Raw genomic sequence first — 20,723 nt, 5'->3', positions numbered from 1 at the left:
TTTGTCCTGCCATACCTCATGTACTCTCAATTACTTGTCTGATTGAAAATGTAAGGACTAGACAGGATCTAAAAGTTTAGCTTTTTCTAAGTTTTCTAGATGTGAGACATAAGAGGAAGTCATGCCTTCAAAGAGAAAAACCAACACAGTCTCCCCAGTATAACTTGCAGTCCAAATTCAGCTGGTTGGAATTAGCAGCTCTGTGAAGAACAGGTCATTTCAGCTGTGACTTTCAAAAAGGTATTTTTAAGGTTTACTTCAAAGCCAGTTTCTCTGCACGTTCAAAATACACTTGAAGGCGCTGAGTTACGGCGGCCACCCCCGCCAGGGTAGCTCAGTGACTCTGTCAAGAAGCTGCTGTAGAGCTGATTTGGGCTGCTTTGCTTTTAAGGCATCTCGGCCTTTCATGCGGCCTGTAAATCCTGGGTAGGAAAGCAAAATCCAAAACTGCCTTCCTTCTTCAACTCAGAATCAGTTTCTCACTTTGAACAAAGTAGTCCAAAGAGGTTGACATTCTTAGACCGAGCTGAAGTTAAGGCACAAGCTTTTCTGCACTATGGAAGTGGAAAGGATTAACTTCAGGAAAAATTCACCTTAAGGACTGAACCGTTCAAAAAGCTTGACCATACCTTGTTATTTTCCCACTCCTCTGCTACTGCATTTCCCTTCAGCTTTCTACATGTCATTAGGAAGCCCAAACCCGCAATCGGGAGTCTGCCTCAAATATTAATGAATTAGTGTCATTACTAATTCATTAATATTTGAGGCAGACACTTAATTGAAGATTTGGGGGGGAGGGGAGGCTTAAGCAAAAGTGTTCGGCTACAGCAAAGTTATGTTGACTTCATATTTAAATTTAAACCAGCTTTTTTTTTAAAAAAAAAAAAGGGGGGGGGTATTTATTAAAGAAATTAGTTCAAAGAACAGAATCTGGTTATCTATTTCTCAGCTCTGTTTCTAAGCAGTTTATTTTGAGGCCGAACTATTTTTAAACCTAATATTATAGCTCTAGAAACCGCTACAAAATCATTTAAGATAAATGACTTGCCAGTTCAAATTGATTGCATCTGGAAGGAGATCAATGTAATTTGAATTAATTAGAAAAGTAATAGCATGTACAGAGCTATTGGCGCTGTTGCATTAGGTTCATCTGATACGGCTGAAACAAAACTACTGAAGCTAGGCCAGGCAGAGACGATAAAGCATTTAATCAGGATTAAAATAAGTACCGTATTGCCTGATATCCACGCAGACCTGGTCCCCTGGAACCGTCATATTCATCTGAAGCGTTTTGATGGCTTCGCAGGTTGACCATATGTTATAGAACATGAAGACGGGCACAGCAGAGAAGCCGAAGACGCCGAGCCAGGCCACTCCCAGCACGTAGGTGAGGAAGACAAACTGCGCAGAGAAAACACACGCGCCTCGCGCTGCTTTTCCCTGGAAGGAATGCTGGAATATGCCTTGAAAACACCTCACAATAACCCCGAAGGGCACGTTCCGAAATTATCTTACAGAAAAGTTCATACCCACGCACCAATAAAATCAATCGGTCGCCCCACCGTCCTGAAAGAGAAACTATGAATTCCCAAGCTCCCCAGCTAACTAGGAATTCTGGTTGTAGGCTAAACCCAACAGAACACCCACAAAAATCGATTGCAGATTTTGAGTGTAAAATTAAATAACTGCAAAATTAAACATATGAGCATCTCTGTACAGCTTGGAAATCAAAACAAGAAAGGAATCGATGTCCACAAAGCCCTCCTGTGCTCCCTGATTTATGCAATCAACCATTTTTGAATGTAAAATGGGAGAACTATTTTTGAAGGCAGACCATGTTCATTATAGCACATCGGAAAACTTTAACTGATCTAATACACATTGCCTAAAAAGAAAACTAGTTTTGGTTACTTTGCCTTAAAGAACCACAGATTTTTCCATGGAAATTTGCCAGTTTATCTTTTATAAAACAGTTATATGCATTTTCTCCAGTGAGATTATAATGTATGACACTCACTGCTTTGGAAATCTCCAACTTTCCCCTCCCACTGGCCTTCCTTCCTTTTCCCTCTCTTGTTAAATTTTATGGTGAAACATTAGCTCTTGTGCTCCGGTGTTAATTCGTAGCTTCCTTCTCCTTAGGAGACCCAAGAAATTGCAGAGATAGATACAAACCGTAGGGATAAGGAACGTTGTTCCATGCTGCATATATCCTTTTCCATGTTGCTTATTGAACATTATCATAGGGTTTTTAGTTTGGAGAATTGTAGAAATAGGCATTGATAATATGCAATCTTGTTTAACACTTACTGCCAAAAACTAATAGTGAGGCCAGAAAAAGTTCTCAAGGGCAAGATTTGCTCAGTTTGGCAGCAATGCTGAAGGACTGAACAAATCTTGCAGAGGTGGAAGTTCCTGTTGTCATCAGATTTTGTCCAGACTAGCTAAATGACACTGGAAATACTGTACCAAACTTAGAGCAAGTGATGGGTTAGCTTTTACAGTTAATTAAGGTGGCATTTGGGGAGGGAGTTAGAGGTGCTTGCAAAAATAACGTGCATACAAAAAATGCAGCAAGTCATGCATTTAAGCACAACTGAGCTGAAGAAATACCTTACTTTTTGTTAGGTAGTGCCATATAGCAAAAGGTTTCTTGGTGGATTTTGGTTAAGGACCAAGTGGGCCAATTTAAAGGATTTCTGTGTTTTTGCATATGCCAAAGCGTTCATGGGAATGTGAACCCTTTCATTCCTAAGACAGCTAGGAAATAAACACAACCTTTACTGCAGATAACTGTTGGAAATATTCTGCCTTATCACAGCCATCACAAATGATGTAGGAAAGTGAGAAGGCTGCATCTGTTGTAATAACCTCATGCAGTACAGCAGGGGCTGCCTTTTAACACCTCGACCTGTAATTGGTGACAAGGTAGGCGAGCTCTTGATAAATAAGCAGAAACTCACTGTGTCCACGAGCTTGTGGTCTTCCTCCAGTCTACTCTACTACAATATCTGCTTCTCCTCACAAGCCTAGCGCTAACCGTGGTGGTTTTCACACAACAGCACACAGGCACCAACCGTTGATGCCTCCTACTAGAGCTCCAAGCCACTACTCAGCTGCTAAACCTCCCCTTCGTCGTGCAGACAAACATGAAACAAAAAGGAGAAAGAAAGAAAGAAACAGAAAGAAAAGGAAGCAAAAGCGCGTTTTGTGGCGTATTTCCATGCGTCACCCTGGTTTTTGTACAAGCAGGCTGACAGTCATGAGCCTGCAACCGCTCGGCTGCACAAGCAGTTGTCAGCATTAATGGGATGCACACATGTGCGTGCCTCTGCTGTGCTGCTGATCTCGGGAAAGGATGGATTTAGATGCAATTTTGTTGCTCAGTGAGGATCATACTTTCCAGGAACAAAGAAAGAGTGGTGGAATGGCTGCTTAACTTGAAACTGATCACGTGCCTTATTAGCTCTTGAAAAATTCTCTATGTATCCCGCAGCAGTGAACAGCACGGTGGAAAATTGTTATCCCTCTTGAAAATAAACATGCATCGCCTTTTCATTTAACCAGCTGAAAATACATATTTTTTAAGTACAGGATACAAGTTGTATATTAAAATGCGACAATCACATCAAAAGCCTCTTCTCTCCCACACTTTCCCGTGGGCGATCTGTCATACTGCTGAGCTTCCTCCATAACTACGAGCTTTGAATTCAGATTTTCAAAAATAGCTTTGAAATCCTGTCTCAGACCCAGCTATATTTCTGTTCTTGAAGAATATGCCCTAGGGGGCAATGTGGGTGAGAAGCTGAAGTTTTATTTTTAGTTAAACTTTAAAATTTTGTCCTAATGCAAAAGTATACTGGAGGCAAGCTGGCTCGTAACATGAAGGCTTGGAGCGTTTCGGTTTGTGGGAACAGACTCGTTATTTTAGCCGTATGCCTCGATGCCCACCTGCAAAAGCAGGGCGGCCAAACTCGAGCACGAGACGCTGCGAAGCTTCATGCATTAGCGGCTGAAGGAGCCGGACATCCTCCCGCAGAGCTGCCCGTGGAAGCCAGAGGCCTTGCACCCCATCATTAAATGGGCCTGCAGACCACGACCTTACCAGGGTCTGCCTTCTTCATGCGTCATTAGTGCTCTCCGCGTTTACAAGCACAAATTCAATTCTGTCTCACACGGAGCATCTTAAAGCCAGCAGCGGCCACCAGGCTGGTGTAGAACGGTGGGTGCCACTGGATTTGTGCTCCCAGCTCAAAGAAGGAGCAGCAACAGGGACAGGCTCTGACCACCCTTAAGGAATTGAACGAGGGCAGGCACAGATACGCAGTGGTTCAAGGCCAGGGTGAGGGGCTCAAAGAGCACAAGGGCTTTTAGCCAGGCAAGAGCACTCTTAGCCTGGCTAAAGCGACTCACCATCCCGCTGATGCAGCGGCCGCAGGCTGTCGTCTTGAACTCCCCATGCAGCTCCTTCACAGCGCTTGTCGTGTAAAAGCCTTCTGCCAAAAGGATTATTCCATACAAGAAGAAAAATGATGCAATGCCGTAAATTACATACTGCATTAGCTGTATTCTAAAATGGAAAGGAAAAGAAATGAAGATGTAATTAGGTTTCCATCCCATTAAAACAAAGCGAGTCTTCCCAATCACAACAGGTATGAGATAAATCGTTTTTCCATAAAGACAGTTCCAGGCCCTCTAATCCATTCTAAACACATGGGCCGCAATAGAGGCTGCTGGGAGAGCTTCCCAGGTGAGCGATGCTGACGGGCACTGGTCTGGCATCTGCTCGAGCAGCCCTGGCTCGTGTTGCTGTTCTTACACTGCCTGTGCTCGTCACAAGCCTTGGGCCTCGAGGTCGCGGCCCCGCTGCGGAGATGTGTCTTTCCCTGTTTCTGATCCTGACACCTCTCTCAGGCAAGGTTTGACAGGAGCCGCGTAGGGAAAACTTGGCAAAGGCTGGAGCAGAGTTGAACTGCCCTACAGAGAGCAAAGTAGTCTCCAGTACTCACTATTTCCAGAACACCCAGTTAAATATATGTTTGCAACACTCGGTAAATTCAGTGACATTTGAGAGATACAAAACCCAGCAGATGCTGATGAGACTTCTTTTCCAGAAAGAACATTTTGCTCTATCATCTCGGGTATGCTTCAAGCGAGCAGATATTTTCAGCTCCTTATGTCACAGCAGTATTGAACTGCCCAAAGCATAACCCAAAGCGGTGTTTGTTTGTTTTGATTTTTAAAATTATCAGAAATATTTAGGAAATCTTTCAGTTTGAGGTCATCTGGGACTTAAGGCGTAGAGGGCAACAAGATCCCTGGCATAAGGATTTCTCTTGGACGTTACTTGAAAAGGTTCTCGAATCTCTCAAAATCTACCCTCTGCATTGACTCTTCCATTGCAGTTTTGTTCTGGCTAGAAGAGATAAAGGGAAAGAATCATCACTAAATATTATTAATCCAATTAGAGGTTCAGCTTCTGAACTTGACAGTTTTGGAAAACCACCATCCCAGATCTTCCGTACACCCTTTCTTCTAGTCTCCAAAACAACGCGCTTTGTCACAAGCACAAAGCTATCAAAAACTTTCTGTCTTTTTTTTTTGTTAAATAACTAGACTGTTTGGTTTGTGGGTTTTTCTGTTGTTTTGGATGAAGCTACTCGCAGAACAGAAAGAAAGACACTACTTTTAGCCATCCCTACTGCCAAATATTTAATGATACACTTTCTCCCTTCAGACACTTAGTCAGTCCTTACCACACTCCCCTAATGACCTTACAGGCATACATTGCCAAGGACCATCTGCGCATTTTATCATAATTTGAAGAAAAATGATGACTACCACTTATATAATTAAATGTTTTGCAGACATACAAGCATACCCCTTGTATCAAAATAGGATATGGCTCATTTAAATATATATTTAAGAAACAGCAGTTGTGTTTATTTTTTCAAAATAATTAAAAATAATAGGCTGTCACACCTCCGTGGCACAGCCTGAAAAAAAAATTCAGCATCATTTTAAAAAGAGCAAAAATAATAAAAATAAGATTTTTTATTTATAAGAATAAAGGAGTTGTTAGTTTTGCTGTCCTCAGCAGTCCTGCTGCCCTGTGCACACGCCGCTCCTTCCCCAGGGCGAGTGCAGCCCTGTGGGGGCGGCCATACGTGGGATTTGCGACCCCAGCTGGAGACGCTGAGCCAGTGAGCGCCCTGCTCCGGGTGCCAGCATGAATCACAGCATCGCAGAAGGGCTGAGGTTGGAAGGGACCTCTAGAGATCATCTAGTCCAACCCTCCTGCTCCAGCAGGGACACCTAGAGCACGTGGCACAGGGTGGCATCCAGGCGGGTTTGGAAGATCTCCAGAGAAGGAGACTCCACAGCCTCTCTGGGCAGCCTGTTCCAGGGCTCTGTCACCCTCACAGGAAAGAAGTTCTTCCTCACATGGAGATGGAACTTCCTGTGTTTCAACTTGTACCCATTACCCCTTGTCCTGTCACTGGCCACCACTGAGAAGAGCTTGGCCCCATCCTCCCTACATTCACCCTTCAGGTACTTGTACATATTGATCAGATTCCCTCTCAATCTTCTTTTCTCCAGGCTGAACAGGCCCAGCTCGCTTAGTCTTTCCTCATAAGATAGATGCTCCAGGTCCCTTAATCATCTTCATGGCTCTCTGCTGGACCCTCTCTAGAAGCTCCATGTCCCTCTTGTCCTGGGGAGCCCAGAACTGCCACAATACTCCAGTGAAACTGCTCACGTATAGAGCTCTTCTGCCATGTACCATGCGCGAGGACAGCGCGAGACAATGTGTAACACCCCGGGAGAGGGAAAGCCTGGCACACGTGCCAATGACTGGGACACTTGTCCCTGCAGGTCCGCAGCATTAAGGGAAATAAGAAGTTCATCCCATGGGAGCTGGATGCCGACAGCAGCCTCCCTGCATGGAGGCTCAGAGACCCCTGCCATTCCCACTGCGCCTTTCTCTGGTTTCACCTGGAAACCTTGGGAACATGAAAGCTGCTAGTATCGCACTGGTATTTATTCCTGAAGACTACAGTAGTAAGGACAAGATTTTAAGCTCTTTCCAGGCTTCTCTCTGCCCTTCTTCTGTCCATTGCAGAGCAGTCCCCCTTATTCTGAGTAGGGAATGCTGAGAAAACCCTTCCCAGTTCTCCCTATTTTTCCTACAAAGTGTGTGTCCCCCGGTGAATACTATTTCCTTATTAATTCTAGTCAGAGTCAGGATTGCTCCCCTACACTCTTGCGAATAGGAACTGTGGCGCCTTCAGCCTCCATCAAACTTACCAGGAAACCTAATTTAAATGTGAACATGGGACCTTATTCTGCCCTGTATGTTAAACAGTTTCCTCATTCTGGGAGTTTCTTGGCTTTCTGAAGAAAGCTGGGCCTAACTTGGGAACGGTAGTTACAATTCAGGTGTTTGAGAAGCCTCCTCGAACCGGAATGGGGACAGGTCAAGCAGGACACACACTGGTTCTCCGCGAGTGCTCACTGAGAAACACCGAGTAGCGGTTAACAGGTGAGCTGCTACCCAGGCTCGGAGGCTGAGCTTTGACTCATCTCCTCTCATTTCCAGTCTGAGGAGGCTTTGGTGACTTTCTTTCACGAATAATGGGAAGGGGGGGGGCACATACTTACACTTCGCTCAGCAAAGCATGGTCACTGGCATTTGTGGAGAAGTGCTGCTCGAGGATGGAGACGGTCCCCGTGAGCGCCACGTGGCCGCAGCCGCAGAACAGCGCGACCCCCGAGAAGCACAGGATGGTGGCCACCAGCGAGGCATAGGGCACCCCTCCCAGGCACTTAATGCAACATTCAAAGCAACCTGGGCAGAAGGGAGACAGCAAAGCAAACAGCGTAAGCGAGGAGCAAATTAGGAGGACAAGAATATTCATTCTTCATGTGGCAAAAGCAGCAGGGCCTAAAAGGCCAGGAGATCGACATGCTAAGTGGAAATCTATAGATGGTGCAAGAAAGCGTCACCCTCTGAAGCAGTGACCTACAGATCTGCTGGGGAGAACTCGACGCCCAGAAAGTGGGCTGAGTGCTCCTGCCTTTATGGGCAAGAGGAGATCGATGAGCCTGCCTATGAAATGGAAAAAGAGAAAATCACTTGTCTAAAGTGATTCATTGCGATTCAGCTGCTGATAGAGAGCTCAGCACGCTGTAGAATTACTCAAATTAACAATACAAGCACCAGGTACACCGGTGTCATCATAAGCCAGAGAAGCAAATACTCAAGACAACGAAGCCTTCTGGAAAAAAATCAAGATAATTTTGCACGTTCATTGAAAGAGGAATACATTTAGGTGTGCAAAAGCTTGCTACCCTGCACTTTTCCATGGCTGCTGAGTATTTTTCTGTATATCTGCTTATAATCTTATATTTACTTAGATATGTAAATAACAGGAAATTTGAACAGGGGCCAAAGAGTCCCAAAGACAACATTTTAATAAGAGCGGTGAGAAGCTGTATTGCACACACCATACATTTCCCATTTTATGGGATGCAATGGATTTACCGTGATCTCAGAATACAATCTGTGGTAGCACAGTCAAAGTTTGAGTTAAATGTATGGTTTAAACAGTCTGACCACAGTTAACCAAACCAAACCCCAGAGCTGCTGCTCAACAAACACTGAAATAAGATAGTTGCAACTGAATTATCCAATTCCTCTGACTGCTCTGCGCGAAAATCCATCTGCTTGCAGAGCTGGGAAATGTAAATCGGAAACAAACACAGCTTTTAACTGTGTTAGAACGGTAATGGCAATCCATACCAATTCATTACTTCAGGGTGATGGCATAAAGCTGTCTCCATTAATGCACATTTCATACAACCGTGCAAAACATAAGCCATTAAGATACTGCTTAATGGAGCCACCAGTGCAGCATAGAGCAGAAACAGTCTGTTTCTCCTAATAGGAGGCGTTAAATGAATAAACCATTTGAACGTATGGAGGCAGCTGGCGAGCGCGTACATCGTGCTTCCTGTCTCAGGAATTCCAAGCGAGGATCAGCAAGTCACCATCCATCAAGTGAGGCAAGTTTATTTTTATCCTCCTCACTTTCCCACTAATGAATGACTTACAGAGCCGCCACTTCCACAAAGCACTGGGGAATAAAACGCACACAATAATTGAAAGCTTTCCCATTTCCGAAATGTAAACCTCTCCCTTTAGAAAGTCACCAGCAAGTGTCCCAATCAGGCTTAAACAGCTATCTCCACTGAAATGACTTATGAAATGCCACTTCACTAAGTGCAGACAAGATTTAATTGTATGGAAACAAGCCTGGGAAGCTTTTATAGCCAAGCCCACAGCTGGAATCCACTCAGTAATAACTATCTTCATGACAAAAATACTGCAAAATGAACAAATACTGCAGCTGGGGACACGGCGGGGACAGCGCATGGCAAACAAAACAGAAACGAGCGCTCTCAGAGGACGCCGTCTCGGGTGTGCGTCTCATCACAGAGGCCAGAGGCAGTTCAGACACTCAACCTGGCGGAGCTCGTTGAGGCGCTCTGGGGAGTTTGCCCACGTGCAGCTCGCAAGCCCCGTCAGACACCGAGTTACCTCATGTGCCCCTGCCTCTGCCGCCCCACCAGGCTGAAAGCTCTCAGAGTTAACCCAGGAAATCTCCAGGAGTTAACCCGGTCTTACACCTGGTACAGGGTTAGCACTGAGGGACCATCAGAGCGTAGCAAGGATCTGATCAAACAGAGCGGACTTGACACAGACATGGTCACAGCCCAGCACATAATGGTCCTTCAAATCTTGCTCCTAAAGGAGAAGGCAACTAAATGCCAGGTTGGTTGGTATGGAGCTTGATCGCCTAATCACACTGATCCAAAGGATCCCAGGAGAGAAGGGATATAAAACAGATGGAAGCAAAATGAAGAAACTGGCCTGGTCTGGAAGAAAAGTTTCAGTCTGATTGACTAAAAATCTTTGAAAATACAGAGTTAAAGATTAACGTCTCCCCAGCTAGGTGCCCATTGCCAGGTATCCACAATGCAGAGCCTGCTTTACGTAGGACGCTAATCCGGGAGAATCTGCAAGGTCTTTTAATCTGAAGAGGTTCCAATATGTGCTATTAATCCACAGATCCTTGTTGCAACCCCTATCCTCTTCCAAGCTGTAGGCAGTAGCATCCATGCTCCCAGCTCTACTGTCCATGTCTTCCCTAAGCACTCTCCAGTACAACTTAAAAAAAAAAAAAAAAAAAAAATCTTTGGGTGCTCCTCACAGTATCAGGGCAGACCACTGACAAAGCACCCCGAAAGAGCCCTCTAAAGTAACAGCACTATTTGGGTGAGACAGAAAAATACTCAGATGTGGAACCCGCAGCAACTACTTGTCCTTGCATTAAGAGTAACCAGGACTCCAAAGAGCAAACGGGGAAATGGTTCACTGCCAGCTTGCAAGTACATGAAGCATCCCAAGGCAGCAGGTTTCCAAAAGACATAACCCAGTCACACAGTCATTCTGTCCATAAACTGACACTAGAGCTTCTGCACAGCCATTCTGGCCAAGGAGAACTGCATGGCAGCGCAGAGCCCCATGCATCCCCCTAGACCAAACCATGAACACTCTCTGTGAAGAACATAGGGTTCTCATGCTGTCTTAGTTGATATAGCCAGGAACACCTTTCAGCTGAAATTCATCGGGTGCTAAGATATTCTTATCAGGCTTCTCAAAGCACTACTGAAAGAAAATAGTATGTTTCTTTCAAATATTTAAGCTTTCCAGGCAGTTTGCTTTATGATCTTTCCATAACTCCACATCAGCAAGCATCTTCATGGCATACATACAATTGAAAACTCATGGTCATGTCTCCTTATTAAATATACATTTTTACAAAATAACTTGATAATACAGTGATGACAACTGTAGACCGACACCTTGTTAACTAAATATTTATAGAGCTAAGAAAAGTAAAAAGCATTTCTTAGAAAAAAGTTTGGTTCCATTTTTTTGTTCGTTTTTGCTTTTCATGTGGCCAATGCACTGAGGTTTTCCCCTGCAGATCCACTTCCAGCACAGCGGTGTGAACTGATTTGAATATCAGCCTGTGCAGCACAAACACACATCGCTGCATCCCCCGTTTCAATGGCCATTTTGTGCAAGGCATCACTAGAACCTTTTGTGCAACTCGGCAGAATAAAAACATTTTTTGTCCTCAGGCTGGTGAGCAGCAGTTGCCATGGAGGCCGCTTAATAACAGCCCAATGATTTGCCCAGAGCTGCCTCTGATCTTGGCTACAGATTTAACACACTCTCAGAAGGAGGCCAGCTGAAACAAGGACCGAGATTATTCTCTAGGGAATGAATGCTATTAAACACACACACACATACACACACACGCACGCACAAATATTCTTGCTAAAGGACAAAAAGAGAAAAGAGGAAAAAAAAAAAACAGGAACCAACTATTCTTTTAATCTCTTGGAAACTATCAGCCACAGGAAATTGGTAAAGGATGAGCCTACATATGTACACAAACCAGCAATTGGTTGCTTAATGTAAAAGAATAATTATACAATGTTCCCAGCACTGTACAGACTATTACATATATGCAGGGGCTTAGCCATTCAATTTCCCATGTCAAATGGCAATTGTGGGGCTAAACCTTCTTTGGTCCTTTAAGTAAGGGTTTAAGATTTAAACACAGAAAAGCAAGGTAATGCGGAATTAATGGGAAGTGGTCTTAAAAAAGCAATCCTCAGGCTCCCGCTCATCCTGCTAAGGTCAGGACAAGCTGGGATGACAAAATCTGTGCTTAGGATATGAAAACATATCGCGTGCAGGTGCAATGGGATGAGGGCTTGGCTATTCCCAGGATTTTCTCTGGGAGGTTTAAATGCTGGTTCCTGAGCTCCAGGTTTGAAAAGCATTCACCTTCTGCAATCATGCAATGCCTTTTTACAAAGCTGGGCACGTGGTACATCTGTCTAATCCCTACATGAAAAAAAATACATGGCATGTTCCACCACACGGCCATCGTTTCTGCTACGTTCAGCACTGCAGTTAAGAAAGTAAGTGCTGAGGAACTGCTTTTCTGGAAAGGTTGCGAGACCCCCAAGGAAAGAAAAAGCACTAGATTAGATTTTAAATACAACAGTCGTATGTAGATCTGGTTCATTATCACACATCTGTGTGAGCCTGGTGTGGGAACATTACTCCCAATTCATGTATAAATGTAAGAGGAGAGTCCACATTCACCTCTCATTTCTTGCCTAATACCAAGCATACTAATGCCATAGGCGTCTTAAACCACACCATGGATCCTTGATAGAAAATTAACTTTATGTCGATGAAAGCAAGTGCCAATTTTACTTTCTACCGCCTACTGTATTTTTTAAAGCTCCATTCCAAAACGCCTTATGCAGGGTAGGAAGTACATTTTCATATCTCACAGTATGACTGACAGCTATGGGGTAGGTGGTGAAGGATGTGGGAATATGCTAATACCACAGAAGCAAAAATGGAGTTTGCCTCCTCCTTCCCGGTGTTAGGATAAGATGGTACCTAACCATAGCGCCTGCTTCTCAAATCTATCACTCACACCAGCAGTCAAGGGTCAGTAGCAGTGGTATCATGAAACAAAATGTTTAGTCTTCCAGGGGTAAGCTTAAAATGTGTGACAAATTTATCTCTACACTTTAATAGGGACACTAAATTAGGAAGCACGTTCAAGCACTGGGAAGCCTTCGTTAAACCCTGACCTTACTTCTTCCCATTCATCTTAAATTCTGCTGATTTAGAAAATACGACACATTAAGCTGAAACCTTTGTTATTAATTGACAGTAAATGCTCACTCACCACAGTTGGGGATTAAATAAATTAGAGAGACTGGGTAAGTGATCAGCTCAAATAAAGCAAATTTTTCTTTGCACATCCTTCTTAAAGCTGTTCCACAGACCACTTCCATCCAAGTTCCATCTTTCCTAATTTTGCTTTTTATATCCCCCGCTCCAAAGGAAAATCTCTTTGCGAGTGCTAAGAAATCTCATTCAAGGGTGTCTCGTAACCAGCTTGGCAATCTCCCCCTGCCTTGCCCTCCCCTCAGAGGTGCAAATCCACACCGAGGCCTTCGTAGCCCATGCGCACAGCACTCGTAAGGAGGAAGACATGGTCCCTTCTCCCAGACCACAGCCACCAGGGCTGCCATAAAGGATAAGACCCAAAATCCACCCAGGCCATCGCTCCCTTCCTTCCCAGTGGCTGACAAGAGATGCTTCCAGAGAAAATGCAGTGAGACCTGGGATACCCTGATCTTGTCTCAATCTCTGTTATTTAAGAGCTAAGTTAAAGACTAACATCCAAGGTTCAGCATCCTTTTCTGCAGCTTATCAGCATTATCTGCAGCCCCTCCAAACACTCTTGATACACATACGAGACATTTGGTTTCAGCGCTGGTTCCCCATTTATTACGCAGCGTCTGAAAAAGTATTCCTTGTTATCAGTTACAAATCTGCCATCTTTAAAGTGCATTAGATGCTTCCATATTTTTGTGCAGCAGAAAACTAAAAATCCTTGTTCTTGCTTCCTGGGCTGGAACTGATGCACAGAAACCAGGACTGGTAGCCAGCAGAAACAAGCATTTCAGAAACTGAAGCCTGCTTTAGCAGATCCCCTTTTTAAGCCTATGAAACACTAGGTATCTCTGTGGAATTATCTGAAAAATGATAATAAACTGCTCCTAAGAGCTCCAGCAAAAATACAGTAAATACAGGATTAAATGCATATTTTCTAAGATGGTCATCATTTGCATTATCATCCTTCATCAATGGAAAGGCTACATTTTTTCCTTTCACTAAGAAGAAAAAAAAGAGATGCTCGAAATGGAGAAAAAGCTATTTTACAAAGCAAGAGTTCTCCTGGATGCTATTAAATGATATAGAGAAGATGCTAAGAACAGGTAATCTCCACTGCAGGAATCAGCAGGTTAAACTCTAAGACATGTTTAGTGCCAAGACAGGTCTTTGGTCCTCGAACTAAAGAATGCACTTATAAAAGAAAGATCTTTTACAGACCTTATTTATCTATCTATCTATCTTCCTCAACGCACTGAAACACGGAGTCTCTCATTTATATAACCCCCAACCTTCTGCAAGGCTCATTAGCTTCACACGTGTTCTGAAGGCCTCTTTCTTCAGCCTGTACTATTTAGAAAATGTGAACCACTACCTCCCTGCTTACTGGAAGCACCTGTGCTGGGCTGCGTGCAGTGCAAACAGGAGAACCGGCCCTCGCACGCTGTGAGCGCGGCTGCGCCATGAGACTGCCCAGCAAGAGCAGTTCTCCAGCTTCATCGCCGTTGCACAAAGCTTAGGCAAAACAGGGTTTATTTTATTTATTTTAACTCACACTTCTCTGGTTTACTCTCAGCCAATGAAACAGTGCAAACACATTTTGCAAGCAGGGTAATCTCTGGTCCAAACTATGGCTGTAACTCCCAGCTGATGCACAGTCAACTCACTGCTTAAAATGCCTGCAGCTATTTCTCCTTTTCACCCGCTCTCAGACCTCCCACCCCTTGGTTCATCTGCTTTCCAGGAGAGGCAGTCTGGAGGTTGACACGCGGGAATTTCTGCCCACTTTTTCTGCAGGTGTCAGCCCAAGTAATTATTTTGGACATGCTCAAGACAAACAGGTAGAACAAATGAACTGATAGAGAAAATAAAAACTCTTCAAAATTCAAGCAGATTCTTGGGGATGTATATTTCATCCCCATGGATCATGGGCAATGTATAAAAGTCCCTGAGCACTCAAACATAATCACAGAATCATGGAATGGCTGAGGGCGGAAGGGACCTCTAGAAATCACCTAGTCCAACCCCCCTGCTCCAGCAGGGTCACCTAGAGCACGTGGCACAGGGTGGCATCCAGGCGGGTTTGGAAGATCTCCAGAGAAGGAGACTCCACAACCTCTCTGGGCAGCCTGTTCCAGGGCTCTGTCACCCTCACAGTCAAGAAATTCTTCCTCACATGGAGATGGAACTTCCTGTGTTTCAGCTTGTACCCATTACCCCTTGTCCTGTCACTGGCCACCACTGAGAAGAGTTTGGCCCTTCTCCCTACATTCCCCTCAGGTAGTTGTACATGTTGATCAGGTCTCCTCTCAATCTTCTCTACGCTAAACAGGCTCAGCTTGCTTAGTCTTTCCTCATAAGATAGATGTTCCTGTCCCTTAATCATCTTTGTTGCTCTACGCTGGACTCTCTCTTGTAGCCAGGAGCCCAGAACTGCACCCAATACTCCAGGTGCGGCCTCACCAGAGCTGAGCAGAGGGGCAGGATCCCCTCCCTCGACCTGCTGGCAACACTCCTCCTCATGCAGGCCAGGATCCCATTGGCCTTCTTGGCCTCGAGGGCACATTGCTGCCTCATCATTAACCTGTTGTCAACCAGGATTTCCAAATCCCTCTCCGCAGAGCTGCTTTCCAGCAGGTCAGCCCCTAATCTGTACTGGTGCCTGGGGTTATTCCTCCCCAGGTGCAGGACCCTGCACTTGTCCTTGTTGAACCTCATGAGGTTCCTCTTTGCCCAAATCTCCATCCTGTCTAGGTCTCTCTGAATGGCAGCACAGCCCTCGGGAGTGTCGGCCACTCCTCCCAGTTTGGTGTCATCTGCAAACTTGCTGAGGGTGCGCTCTGTGCCCTCGTCCAAGTCACTGATGAACGAGCTGAACAGCACCAGGCCCAGTACTGACCGCTGCGGGACATCACTGACCACAGGCCTCCAACTAGACTCGGCCTCATTTATCTCCACCCTCTGAGCTCTGCCATCCAGTCAGTTCTCAATCCACCTCACTGGCCACTCATCTAACCCACACTTCCTGACCTTCCCCATGAGGATGGGGAGTTATGGGAGGCTGTGTCGAAAGCCTTGCTGAAGTCGAGATAGACAACATCCACATCTCTCCCCTCACGCATCCAGCCAGTCGTCCCATCATAGAGGGCTATCAGGTTTGTCAAACATGATTTCCCCTTGGTGAATCCATGCAGACCCCATAAGCTACTTCAGCATTTCTGTAGATGCTTCTGTAGGAGCATTTCAGCTCCTGCGATTATTTCATCATTCAGAGCTATTTCTGCTTGAGGAGAGAGAAAGAAAAAAAAAAAAAAAAAAAAGCCCACCCTTTTTAGAGTTGATTTTATTTTAATCATGGGTCAGCCTCTTACCTCAAAATCTGGAGTGGTTAATCTGAGATTCAGCTCTCTGGCAGTTGTCACAACTCACCTCATAATCAATCAGCTTTCAGTATTCAATGGGAGAGAAAGACTTTTGTCCCACTGGCCACAGCTATGACTGCTTCCCTAGTTGATTCCTCCCTAGCTACAAAGAAGCAAATGAAAACACAGCTTCTCTCTCCCTAGAGCTAAGGGCCAAAACCACAATATGTGTGGGGATTTTTAGTCTAATAAAGCTAAGATTCAAAAGGTAAATGCTCCATTTCAGAGATCATCAAAACTATCAAGATCTTTTAGAGATGGTTTATTCAGCTATGGAGCAAGAGAAGTGGTAGGAAACTTCAGCCACAACTGAAGTCCTCTGCATGGTAATAGCTTTGACGCAGCTATTTTCCAGTTGATTCCCCACCACGCTATTTCCAAAATTCAAACCCATTTTAATAAAGGAGCAGGCTCCTTCAGTGGGATACTCTGTGCACTCATGTCTTCCTAAAACAGCGCTGCAGCATCTCCCAAAGTCTGGGAAAGTCATTTAAGAAAAAGATTTCCATAAAGCAAACAGTACCCAATTCACCTGGAAGAATGTCTACAGCTAAGCTTAACAACCGCTTCTTAATTACTCTTTCTAAAGCAAGAAATGCTACTTTATTTCTTGGGAAAAACAGCTCCAGCACTTTGAAAGGCTCATTAAGCCTGTGGGCGTTGGGAGGATGCCTTGCCTCAAGCACAGCACTGATACAGTATCATGCGCCGACTCCAAATTATTTTACCCTTATCGCAAGGGCAAGAGAATCATTTGATATGCCAAACTCGGTGAGTACAGGTTGGATGGCCAGAAGGAACGTCTTAAAGCTGCTTTCCTAATCCCGTCCTTTCCAACAAGGACAAAGGAGGGAACTATCTATGACGCAAAGGCTCCCCAGGAATGTGAGGTGTCCAAGGAGCCAACAGTATATTAGGAGCCTCAGTATATTAGGCCATGCCACCCAGCAGTGAGAAAAGCACACCAAGGCTGAAGTGAGCTGCATTACAGTTATGGCTTGTGTTGGCATTAAAGTAACATATTCCCTTCCTTCTAAGGGAGGGCAGCAAAGACCAGTATTTTCATGGTGGCTAATCCATGTCTGGCAGTATGTTCTTTTTCAAGACATGTTCAGAGTAGTTGTTTCAGCCTATAAACCTTTTAATTTCTTTAAATGCAGGCACCTTGCTTTGAATTGGCATCTCTATTTTTTTTTAAAACAGCAGTAAGAACTATTTCATCTTCAGCTCATCATGGAAGAGACATCACATCTACCTGCATGTCATTTCAAAAAGCTTCTTCCCAAGGCAGCCCGCGTTGAGCTCCATTGCCTAAAACAGAGATTTCTAGCACCATTTTAGGTGCCAGACTCCCAGGTGCTGCAACAGAAGGCTGCAAATCCTGACACCCTGGCTCATCCGTGCCAGGACATATGGATGTGTCATCCCTGAGGCAGCTGATGTGGCACAAGACCCCGATAACCAGGCACCTGGCTCACTCCCTTCACAGGCCAGGAAGGCAGCCGTCAATCTACCACTCCTTCCCATTCCTGGAACATTTTTTCCTCACAGAAAATATCCCACATCCACTGATATAACATGCATTTTCCTCTCAGGCGCCCAAAAGAAGTGTTGGAATGTCTTCTGGCAACCCCAAGTCTGTCATCCGGTCATTTATCATAAAACATGGCCAAAATGAACATTGATACTGAAGGTGGGAGGAAAGGACCATGATTTGCAACCTGTGGATTTGCAAAGAGAACCACAAAAGGAAATCGCTGAGAAATGCTATTATGAAATGCACGTGCATTTGAATCCTAAATGTATAAAGAGCAAACATGGGTGAAAATGTAACATAAAGGGAAGGGATTAAGCAGAAAGCTTGGTGAATATTTCCCTGCAATAGCTGTTAAAATCTGTGATGCGGAGGCAGAAATCTCCAGCAAACAACTTGTCAAGCAGACCTCAGTCAGTCAGCTGCATAAAGCGAAGAGGCTTGCTGGTAGAATTAGGCATGAACGCAGGCTTTGCACATTTATAGCCTTCCTTGTGTTAACCCTCAGTTAGGCTGGAGCTTTCCAGTGCAATCGACAGTGCTTCAAATCCAAATTGCCCCCAAATTCTTAAGCTGAAGCTTTCAGAAAGCAAAGATCTTTTTAAGAACTGAAGCTAGATAAGAAAGAGGCAGGCATGTGGGATCAACAGTCACTTTTTAAAATCTCAGCTTAAATCTTTCTTTAAAATATTACATAGACATAGACATTACTGTTTCTAGCAAATGAAATGAAAAGCAAACAGCAGCAATTACTCCACGTGTAGTCCAGTTGGATTGGTTCAACTGCATACAAAAGCCAAAACACACTGACTCATCTGTAGATAATTTTAAGACTACTGGGCAGCAGAATTAAAAGGAAGGTGCCCCTCACCACATATTACACTCTTTCAAGCATTAATGACAAAATTCATATTTATGTCAAGTATTCATATAAATAAATAGACTCCTTACAGCTTAAACAAGCAAAACAAGAACAGAAGAACATTTATTTTATATTGTTAGGACTATTGCAAAGCATTAGGCTTATGCTACCATTTCTGAACTCTCCATTTCAAGATTACCCAGCCCTTTATTTACCTTGAATCCCCAAAGGACTAATACTGCCTCTCAATGCTGGCACATGATGGTACCGGTGTGGCCTTGAACTCCTGTACATCCAGTGGTACCTGCCAATTTCCATTTCTGGTCTGGTGATAACTGCCAATTTTAGGTGGTAAAAAGTCAGTGTCACCAGCAAAAATTTTTTGTTCAGTACTTTTAATCATTTAACTTAAAAAATAAGAGCCTAGAAAAAAAGAATATGCTTAAGCCTCATAACTGAAACAACATAATTATTAACCCAAGAGAGAAAGAAAATAAAAAAAGAGAAAGGAAGAAGAAAAAGCAACCGATAGGGTAATACTGATACAGCTATTAAGAGAGGCTGAATACTGAAAGCTCTATCTAGGCTTTGAGTTAAGCCCATAGCAAAGGACTCTGTTACAGCTGCTGTTCATTCCCTCTTCCTTCCCCCCACCCACTCTCACTTCTTCCCCTCTTCGTTCACAGCAAGGAGTTCCGCTCTGGAAATTAAAGACAAAGTTGTGGAAAACAAATAGCTATTTCTAAAAAATAACAATAATTTTCTTTGTAAGATTTAGGTTATCAGCTGTAGAGATAAGCTCAACACACGAGTTCTGCTCTGTTAGTTTCTTACATAAAAATAACAACAATAAAAAATGTGGGCTTATTTTATATAAGCTCTGTTCATTTGCAAGAATCTGGACCAAATATGTTAAACTTGATCGATTCCAGGCTTAAAATGAATGAGGAGTTACCCCTCTTCTCCTTATCCTTTCAAAGCACAGATAGAGTTCAATAGCGATATATCATGCACAAAATACATTCCGATCTGCAAATTCATCAGCAAAGAACTTCAAAGCTTAAATGCTCCCGAGTTCTATGAAAGCAGCCACTGGCAAAACAACATCAACCCTCCTCTGAATCAACATTTTCCCCCTTCGGCACTGCTGCGGAATTATCAGGCTGTCAGGGCAAGATAGATCATTATTTAAAAGGCATCGAGTCTCACTCCGCAGCAGCCAAATGAAAAAGGAACTGTCATCTCTGGCCAAAGTAAATTTGACTTAGCGGCTTTTTGGCAGGTGGATGAAGTGAAGGTTACGATGCTAAAATAGCTTTTTTTTTTTTTTCTGGAAACTAGACCTGCGACAAGTTTCTGGGCTTGGAAGGGAGAGGAAATAGCAGTGCCACAAATTTTTACTTTGCCAGAAGTTAGGAGGTTCCTGGACCTGTTCCTTCTCTCATGTTGTTTTCCTGCTGCTGCAATAGCAAGTCCAGCACAGTAAGTTTACATAGGTCAGAAAGGAAGAATCTTGGCCTCAAGTCCAAATATTGGACCAAGTGCATTGCACTTCTTTTAGAAAGGGCAAAGTCTCCATCTCGCAAATACAGCCAAATTCAAAGCGTTCAGAAGGTATGATACCAAAATGACTATATGCAAGCTTAAGAAAACTTCTGGACTGATTTCATCTCCCTCTGGTAACAAGCCTGCTTATGAGATCACAAAAATCACTACAGTAATTGAATTTGTTGCAAAATGGAAGATAACAGAATTGCCTGCTGTCATCACATGTCACCTCTCCGCCTCCTCCCAGCCCTGATTCAAAAAATACCCAGTTATATAAAAATTCTAGAGATGAAAGAAATTCTCCATTGGTATTGCAGCAGCAAAGTGACAACGTCCTTGTCATATGCTACCGAATGGATTTTATCCTACCCTGCCTGAAACCCCAGTTCAAGATCTCTCCTGCGGCAGCTACAAAACACCCTGGCTCACAGCAGAGCAGGCAGCTGCCTTTCTTCCTTAGGCCATGGGAAGCCCATGGGAGATGCTGGTGAAATCACTGCCCGCTGTGGCACA

At 44.1% G+C, this 20,723-nt stretch overlaps 1 protein-coding gene across 6 annotated transcripts in view; it reads right to left on the bottom strand.

Annotated features, from left to right (window-relative positions):
- Positions 1-20,723, bottom strand: part of GPM6B (glycoprotein M6B) — a 105,567-nt gene that overhangs the window by 5,125 nt on the left and 79,719 nt on the right. For 3 of the 6 annotated variants that reach the window (XM_088520237.1, XM_010221285.2, XM_088520238.1), the window contains exons 2-4: positions 7,663-7,849; positions 4,414-4,570; positions 1,230-1,401 (exon numbers count right to left, since the gene is read on the bottom strand). In XM_088520237.1, coding sequence (XP_088376363.1) covers positions 1,230-1,401; positions 4,414-4,570; positions 7,663-7,849 — 516 coding nt within the window. Of the gene's footprint in view, positions 1-1,229; positions 1,402-4,413; positions 4,571-7,662; positions 7,850-18,877; positions 18,998-20,723 lie in introns of those variants that run through there. The other 3 variants (XM_010221282.2, XM_010221284.2, XM_088520239.1) reach the window with 2 other exon arrangements.

Source organism: Tinamus guttatus, unplaced genomic scaffold, assembly GCF_059628265.1.
Source record: "Tinamus guttatus ecotype Peru unplaced genomic scaffold, ASM5962826v1 Tinamus_guttatus_pri_ptg000083l, whole genome shotgun sequence".
Classification (NCBI taxonomy): domain Eukaryota; kingdom Metazoa; phylum Chordata; class Aves; order Tinamiformes; family Tinamidae; genus Tinamus; species Tinamus guttatus.
Note: the sequence above shows the minus strand (reverse complement) of the source record. Positions and strands in the feature narration are given on the sequence as shown.